The 8,207-nt window shown below is 49.9% G+C and overlaps 2 protein-coding genes across 3 annotated transcripts; one reads left to right on the forward strand and one right to left on the reverse strand.

Annotated features, from left to right (window-relative positions):
• The first annotated feature begins 320 nt into the window (after positions 1-320).
• C21H1orf174 (chromosome 21 C1orf174 homolog) lies at positions 321-3,419 on the forward strand. 2 transcript variants are annotated; one of them, XM_069035201.1, is made up of 4 exons: positions 321-501; positions 1,084-1,569; positions 2,351-2,485; positions 2,576-3,419. In XM_069035201.1, the coding sequence occupies exons 1-3, from the start codon at positions 331-333 to the stop codon at positions 2,474-2,476; spliced, it is 783 nt and encodes a 260-aa protein (XP_068891302.1). In that variant the 5' UTR covers positions 321-330; the 3' UTR covers positions 2,477-2,485; positions 2,576-3,419. The 2 variants fall into 2 exon arrangements, with proteins under 2 accessions (XP_068891302.1, XP_068891301.1); XM_069035200.1 differs by having other exon boundaries at positions 2,351-3,419.
• A 788-nt stretch (positions 3,420-4,207) lies between these two features.
• DFFB (DNA fragmentation factor subunit beta) lies at positions 4,208-8,205 on the reverse strand. The gene is given in 7 exon segments (XM_069035199.1): positions 4,208-5,334; positions 5,799-5,899; positions 6,264-6,437; positions 6,596-6,675; positions 7,363-7,550; positions 7,552-7,757; positions 8,041-8,205. Coding segments are annotated over 7 exon segments (1,080 nt in total). The 5' UTR covers positions 8,155-8,205; the 3' UTR covers positions 4,208-5,117.
• Between the last annotated feature and the right edge of the window lie 2 nt (positions 8,206-8,207).

Below are 8,207 nucleotides of genomic sequence, written 5' to 3' on the forward strand. Positions count from 1 at the left end.
TGAGGGGCTGCTGTGTGTGAGGGGCTGTTGTGTGTGAGGGCCCGCTGTGTGTGAGGGGCTGTTGTGTGTGAGGGGCTGCTGTGTGTGAGGGCCCGCTGTGTCTGAGGGGCCGCTGTGTCTGAGGGGCTGCAGTGTGTGAGGGGCTGTTGTAAGGACCGTGGGCTCCCCGACCTCACCGGGCGGGATGAAGCTGCCCTTGGCCCGGAGCTCTTTTCCCGGAGCCCTTATCCCGGAGCCCTTATCCCGGTGCCCGGTGCCGGCGGTCGCCCCGGGGCTCCTGAGCCGAGTGGCTCCACAAGATGGCGAGCGCGGGCCCGCGCGCGGCCCAAGATGGCGGCCGGTGGCGCTGCGCGGGGCCGGAGGCCCTCGGACACCCGCGGCCCCGCTCGCCCGGCCCGGCCACGGCCACGGCCACGGCAGCGGGCCCGGCGCTCCGCGAAGGCGGCCCCGGCAGCCGACCCTGCACAGCCCGCGGGGGAAGCAGCCGACACGGCGAGCCCGGTATGAGGAACGGGGCCGGGTGGGCTGGTGTGGGAGGGAAAGGCCGCGGGGCAGGGCGGTCACCGCGCGGAGGGGGGATCGCAGGTAATTATTACCAGCTACAGTCTGAGCGTCACGATGTGGGAATTATCAGGAGAATTTGAGTAAATTTATCGCCGTTCCCCCTTCTCTCACGACGTTGTTTGTGCCAGTGCAGAAATACAGAGCAGACTTAGCCACTCACCCTGCCGGGTGATGACAGTCAGGCCTGGCACAGTAATTCCTATTAACATCATCCTTAAGAAAATAAGAACATGGTGATTGACCTCGTACAGTGCTAGTTTATTCTCTGAGAAGTGTTTTCCGCTCGCTGGTGATGGACTGTACATTGTGGTTTATGTAAGCTGTCTGTTCCTCTTCTCCTCTCTTCACATGCATTTTCTACTAATTACTTTTCTTAGAAGGTTCAGATCAGGATGCCACTGATGGTGGTGATGGAGCTCCTCTGTTCCACAGCCAGCTTTGCAACTAAAGAGATACGGTGATTTTATTCTTGTTTATTTCAAGTGAGCTTTAGGATCTTGTCTTTTTTTTTTTTAACAGTGTTCATCGCATGAAGCTGTTGAAGGACAGCATGCAAAGAGGATGAAATGTGAAGAAAACAGTCTAAAATCAGAGCTAGAAGGACTCACATATGAAAGTGGAAACCTTGCTGCACTGGGGGAAACACCTAAAACATTTGATGGGGATGTAGGTTCAGAAGATCCAGGAGACAGCAGTATTATCCAACAGGAAAAAGATGAAAGCATTCCAGAGACTGATGAAGGGAAGCAGGGAAAGGAGCATGGTGTTTCTCTGGAGCCACAAGCAGTAAAATCCAGCGGTACTCCATTAAAAATGGGTGGGTTTCTGCACCACCATCACGTGTTCAGCGAAGAGGAGAGCAGCTGTGGGAGCTTTGACGGGGCCACCTCGGAGGATGCGGATCGCCCACGGAGGCCGATGCTCCTGGAGCACAGCAGCGGCCTCTCGGATGAGGACAGCAACCAGCCCATGCCAGTGCACCGGTTCTTTGGAGATGTTGAGCTGGTGAGATGATGAGTCCATTCCTGCTTTAGACTCAGCCCTGGTCTGCTTAAAACTTGCCTCAAAACTCTTGGCGAATTTGTGTTGTTGGATACCTGGAGTCATACCCCTGTATCCCAGATAGAATTGTCTCCATCAGAGATGAAACTACTTGCCTAGCCAAATTAATTTCCGATGTAAAATCTTTCTTATTTAGATTTTTTTAGTCCAATTCCGTAAGATAGGTATTTTTACTGATAATGACATTATGGAGACACAGCATTATTGGCAAAATAGTTTCTTGCAATGCTTTGGTTCCTAACAGAATCATAGAATGGCTTGAATTGGAAGGGATCTTAAAGATCACGCAGTTCCAGCCCCGCTGCATTGGGATTGTTTGGAATGGAAACTGGTTTCTGTCTACCTCAGCTTTTAAACTGATCCAAGGGCCAGAGCTTTAAATTTGAAGGCCTTTAACAAGCATAACCTGGGGGGAAGTGATGCCACCTCTTTCAGGTATTTCCTGTGGTATTTAGGGAGCAGTGAAGATTTGTTTAGGGAGCCCTTCCCCCTCTGCAAATGCTCTCACACCTTTGGAAGGAATGCCAGCCTTGAGACTGCCCATGGATCTGCTTTGGGCAGATTCCCCTCAAAGCTCCACAGCTTCAGCTTTGGGTTTGTGCCACTGCTTGCAAGCTGAGGGTTGGTTCCTGTGTCAGCTGAGGGAAGATGGGAACTGGTGGAGGCAGGAGTTCTGCCATTTGCCACCACAGATTTCCTTACTGATCTGATCTTTTCCCTCCAGGATCTCCCAGCAGTTGTGCTCCCAAGCATGACCAGGAGCAGGCGAGAAGCCAGGAAGCTCCACTTCATTGCAAAGGAAGATGATGATGATGAGGAGGAAGAGAAGGAGGAGGAGGATGTTGTCTAACAACAAACTGTAAACAAATTAAATACTTCTTCTTTTTCTTTGTGACCACATGGCAATGGCTGTGTCAGTAACATGAGGTGTCTGTTTCCCTTTCCTCAGGGAGAGAACTGGGGCAGTTTGTTTTGCTGGAATTGGCAGGTACAGTATTCCAGTGGTTATCTGGGGCAAAGACCAAATTTTCAGTGATTTGGAAATAAATTATAATTTAGCACTTTACCACTGATAGTTAGGAAAAAAACCCAGGGAAAAAAGAAGCTCTTAAAGCCTTTTTGTAAATTTGAGCCTCGTATCTTGAGGAAATATTTGTTTTCACTCCTTTTTTTTCAAAACAGTCAAGAAAAGGATGCTGGAACGAGGTTCTTTTTTTTTAATTCTGCGATGTCCATGGCATCCAGGTAACAAAGGAGCAAATTGACTCCCTGGTACAAAGAAGGTCAAGGGTCTCCCTTGTCTGGGTTGTTTACACCTAACTGAGGACCAGTTAAACCTCTAAAATGCAGTTCTGCTGGCAAAATGAAATGCAGCATGTCAGAGTGGGTTCAGTGTGCTCATCTCTGGGAGTTCAGCACGTTTTCATTGCACAGCAGCTCCCCAAACACCCACACCCTGGTGCTGCCTCCTCCCTCCACATGCTGCTCTAAGTGTTGTCCTTCATCAATTTTCAACTGATTTCCAGCAGGGATTTTGGAAACAAATGCTTTGGTGGTGATAAACAAGCAATATTGGATTTGATGGACAGAGGAAGATTGCTAAGGCTGTGGGGCAGCCCCCTCTGCATGTTTAAAAAACAAAGGAGCAACCTCAGCTGATTCCAGGAACTCTTAATTCACCCAGTGTTTGTGGGAATATTTCTTTGAAACTGTGATTATGCAACAAGCTTCCAGATATTTATTGTTATAGCTCCTTCTATGTTTCTAAAAATAAAGAGAAAATGCTATCAGCAGATGGTTTAAATAAATATTAATTTCTACAGCTAAAGCCTGTTAAACATTCAAAAGTTGTAAGGCAAACAAATTGCATATGCATGGCATGGTAATGCATTCCCATTTCCACTCCAGCTGATGCATTGTTTCTGTCAAAGATATTTCTTGGCTCTTTTTCACTCTAATTCTGTAACACGGAAAAATCCAGATTTTTAAATCGCATATTCATGGTTCCAGCCCAGCTCTGTGTTGCAGCAGCTCCTCCCAGCATTCCTTCAGTGCTGTGTTTACTGCTGGCTCTTTCTAGCAAACACAGTTTCACAGACATTCATTTCACTGTGCAAAATGCATTTTCAGTTTGGGGGACACATGCCACATGGGTGACACTGGGTTTGTCACCAGAACCCTGCTGGTGCTGCCCTCCCCAGTGTCCAACAGTGCAGGAAGGGAAGCTGGAAGGATCAACTGCGTGCAGTGGAATGGGAAATCCTGTGTTTAAAATGCATCTCCTTACTTTTCAGATCACAGTGTTTGGAAGGAGACTGAGTTTGTTGTTTAAAGTAAATCAATACTCTCTATAGCAAAGCTTCCAAGATCCAGTAATTCAGAGCTCAGGCAGAAACACCATTTCCACACAATTCCACATGGACTAACTGATCCAGGACCAACAATATGGGGGAAAACAGAGCTTTTCCTATTATTTACAGAGCAGGAAGTAGCTGGTGCTCCATTCATAAACACGTTTCCCTTCATGCTCTATCACACCTGATTAATCTCTAGTGCACCTCCACGTACTCACACACACAGATGTGGGGGCATTTTTTTATTTAAAAGGTTCACATGATTTACACTGACAATCCCAAAAGTTCAGTTGCTATCAGCTGGTATTAAAAAAAAAAAAAATTCAAGTAAAAAATGGAACCATTTGTGATTTTGTTGCCTGAGGTAGGAAATGTTTTACCAAAGCAATATTCTCCAAGGCAGTGAGTAAATGTTACTGTAAACATGATCATTATAGCTGTCCTTGCTGCTGGTGCTTCAAGCAAACTCAAGCTGAAGAGGCAGAAAGTGTTAGAAAGGAGAGGGAAATCAGCAGGGAAGATGGCAAACAAAGGTGGGAAAAGCAAAAATGTGGGGATATGCCATGGCCTTGCTCTTCTTTCTGGGAGATGCATGTTTGAAACAATGGCAAAGGGGTGGTCGGGGATGAGGGCAAGAGTTTGGCACAAGTGAGGTGGCAGCTCTGCTGCTGAATCACCTTTGGCATTCCTGAAATACACTGGTTGCTACCTGCAAAAGGCACAGAGTAAAACATGATTCTAAATCCTTCTTTGGCTTAATCTTCAAAGGAATAGGAATCTATGAGCCCATGCAGATTAGTTTGTAAGAAATGTTTCATCCAAGTTTCATTTCTGTGTACTGTGAGTTTTGGGCCAACACTGGCCAGAGATGACAGGGTAAAAGCAGTGTCAGCCTCTGGCTCATTTTGTGCCTTTATCACACTTGATTTGAGCTGAGGGAAGCTTGTAAGGAGGGGGAAGGCAGGAGAGGAGAATTAAATGGGATATTGGAGTGTGCTTTGAGAGGTTCTGGTTGGGTTACCCAGCCAGTCTCGTGCCAGGGACTCTCAAATAGTTCTTATTTAAGAAATTGGAGCTATTTAAAACCAACAGGCTGACATGATTGAAAAAAGCAGCAGGTCCCTTCCAGAGACAGCACTAGGAAATCTCATGGGTTTGCTTCCTCTTTCTGTAAATTCGGGTTTTGTCACAGCTGAGGTTATGATTGGTTTTCTTATGACAAGCAATATGTACGAGTTTTAAATTATCCAGGGTAAACAGCAGCTGATAGAAGTATTCCCAGTTCACTTCTCTCCCGTCTCGTGTTTTGACAGCTTCTGCCAGTTCTGGGACAACAGCACGTTTCTTCTCAATTCTTGGGGACACAAAAGAGAAGACAAAATTGCCATCAAGAGTTTTTTTCAGAATAATCAAACCTCCATCTTCCTTTCAGAGCCAGGCAAGACTGGAATTCGTTCTCCATAACTAGTTGTATGATTTTTTTCCCCAAGGAAATCAGTTTAGCAGATCTTGTTTGCTTCACACCTACATTTGAAATGGGTCAGAGGGGGTTTTGCCAGAGAGGAGAATTCACACAGCTAGTGCAGTGAGAAGGGGTTCCATACAAAGCAGAGCTGCACAGAAGCAAAGCAGCTAATGAGAGGCAGCATCTCATCTGTCTTCAGGGTTTTGTTCTCAGAACAGCTGCAGCATCCCAGCACCTTTTCTCACCATACATTCACAGCAGAGCTGACTGCACAGCGGGGCAAAGGGACTAAGGCTTCTGATGCAGCTGAAGGGCACAAGGCAGGTAAGTCTGGATTAACACTTTGTACATACATGTGGTCGAGATTCCAGGTGCTGAAGAGGATCCTGCTTTCCCTGTTGCTGTAGGGGTTGATGGAATGCTTACACGGGCAGTCGTCTTTGTCGAAAGGGCCCTGTGAAAGGGGTCACACTCATCCTGCCATGTGCTAGTGATCCTGCACCCCACATCCCCCCCAGCCTGACCTGCACCCAGGAAGCCACTTCCTTCCCCTGATGTCGAAGGGGGAATGGGTTCAAACATAAAAAGGGGAAGCTTAGGTATATAGAAGAAATTCCTCCCTGTGAGGGTGGTGAGGTTGCCCAGAGAAGCTGTGGCTGCCCCTGGATCCCTGGAAATGTCCAAGGCCAGGTTGGACGGGGCTTGGAACAACCTGAGGTAGGGGAAGGTGTCCCTGCCCATGGCAGGGAGTGGAATGTGATCTTTAAGGTCCCTTCCAACCCAAACCATTCCGTGATTCTTCAGGAAGGCTGCGGTACCTGACAGGAGAACCACCCCTCTGCCGTGCACAGGCGCGCTGCCTCCTCCTCCTCCCTTCTGTCAAAGTAGCACCCATTGTACTTCACAGATTTCAGTTTATCTGCCATCAGGTCGATTATCCCTCTGTAGGCATCTCGTGCTGCAGGATGAACGTTTGAAATAAAACCACTAACCTAGAGGGGGGAAACCCAGCAATCACTCCTCCGTTCCTGTGGCAGCCTGAGGCTCTTTTCTACAATCACAATGTTACACTGTAAAAGTACTTAATACTCCTGTGGCCACAGAATTACTGTTACAGCTTGTTATAAGTTACTTCAACAGAAACTTTTACCTCTCTCATGTAGCCCCGCATTCTGCTCTCACAGCTATGCCGCAGGTAGCTGGATTTGTTCCTGAACCGAGACTCCAGCCCTGGAGGGAACAAGATTGTTTTGTACCTCAGCATAGCTCCTGCCCAGCTGGGAGTTCATCCTGGCTTTTCACTAACACAGGATGCACAGGTTTTTTTTATTTCCCGTTTTTATTTTATTAGTTCAGGACTACCCTGCTCTCAGCACTTAAAAGAACGCTGTAGAGCATCTGCTGAGAGAGCCGTAGCTGGTATTGTTAAATGTTTCTTGTTACTGCGTCTATGTGGAACACCAAGAGATTGTGAAAGGAAAACAGAATTGTTGGGGAAGAACTGCAGTAGTGGCTTGGGAATGGGAATGGGGACTTGCAGAGTGTAAAGAGAACATAAACCAAGATTAGCTGGCTGAGATGTGCAAGTTATCAATATACTATTAGTAAATCATTAAAACATCATAAATGCACGCTTATATTAATGGGGGGAAATGTATTTCAGAGATATCTTTGATAAAGCAATAGGGAACACCATCTCTTAAAAACATTGTCTGATAGAAAACATGCATATACTTTAAAGAAACCTAAAGACACAGGATGGAAGGGATAACTAAACCCCAGACCAAGTACCCAATCCCACCAGCCAGAAGAGTTCCCAGACTTTGCCTTAAGAGCAGCAAAATTTACAGAAGCAACTTCTCAGGGCAGGGCAAGACCTGGGAGTCCCTTAGCAGCCTCCTACGGCAACAAACCCACCTTCAAACCATTTCTTGTCGTCTTCCTTGTCCTCGGCCAGGATGTTTTCGCTCAGGTTGTGGATGAGATCCGCCAGCAGCTTCTGCCTGTGGGGAGCCCGCTCGTCCGTCAGCAGCCTCCGCGCAGCCTCCACCACAGCGTCCTGCTGGCTGCAGAACGCGGCCAGGAGCCGCTCGATGTCGCTGGCACCTGGGGCAGGTGAGGCGGCACCGGCTGAGCCCCCGGCGCCGGCGCTGCCCCCGCGCCCCCCGCCCGGCCCCGCACTCACAGCCCCGCCAGCTCTCCCCGGGGCCCAGCAGCACCAGCTCCGTCTGCGGCGGCAGCGCTCGGAAGTAGCTCTCGGTCAGCTCCGTCCCGTCCTCGTAGAGGCAGAGGCGGCTGCCTGGCAGGGGAAGCTGCCCCGCGGGCGAGTGAGACCCCGGCTCCGGCCAGCCCCGCACCGCACTGCGAGCAGCTCCAGCCCCGGCCCGGAGCTGCGGCACCCGGTAATCCCAGTCCCGCACGGTCCCGTCCCGCATCTGTAGCAGCATCCCAGCCTGGTACCGTCCCGTCCCTGTAGCACCCAGCAGCTCCCCGCCCGTCCCGCACCATCCGCAGCCGGCAGTGCCCGCTCCGCCCCGCACGGTCCCGTCCCACGCCTGTAGCACCCAGCCCGGCAGTGCCCGCTCCGCCCCGCACCTGCAGCAGCCGGCAGCCCTTCCTCAGCAACCCGCGCAGGCTCCCGGCCGCCACCCCGAACTTCTGCGGGCCGCCGCACCCGCGCAGGCGGAAGGGCCGCAGCGGCTCCGCCATGGCCGGGCCGGGCCCGGTGCCGCTCCCCGCCCGGGGCCGGGGCCGGTGGCGGG

Source organism: Aphelocoma coerulescens, chromosome 21 (genome assembly GCF_041296385.1).
Source record: "Aphelocoma coerulescens isolate FSJ_1873_10779 chromosome 21, UR_Acoe_1.0, whole genome shotgun sequence".
NCBI classification, from domain to species: Eukaryota; Metazoa; Chordata; class Aves; order Passeriformes; family Corvidae; genus Aphelocoma; species Aphelocoma coerulescens.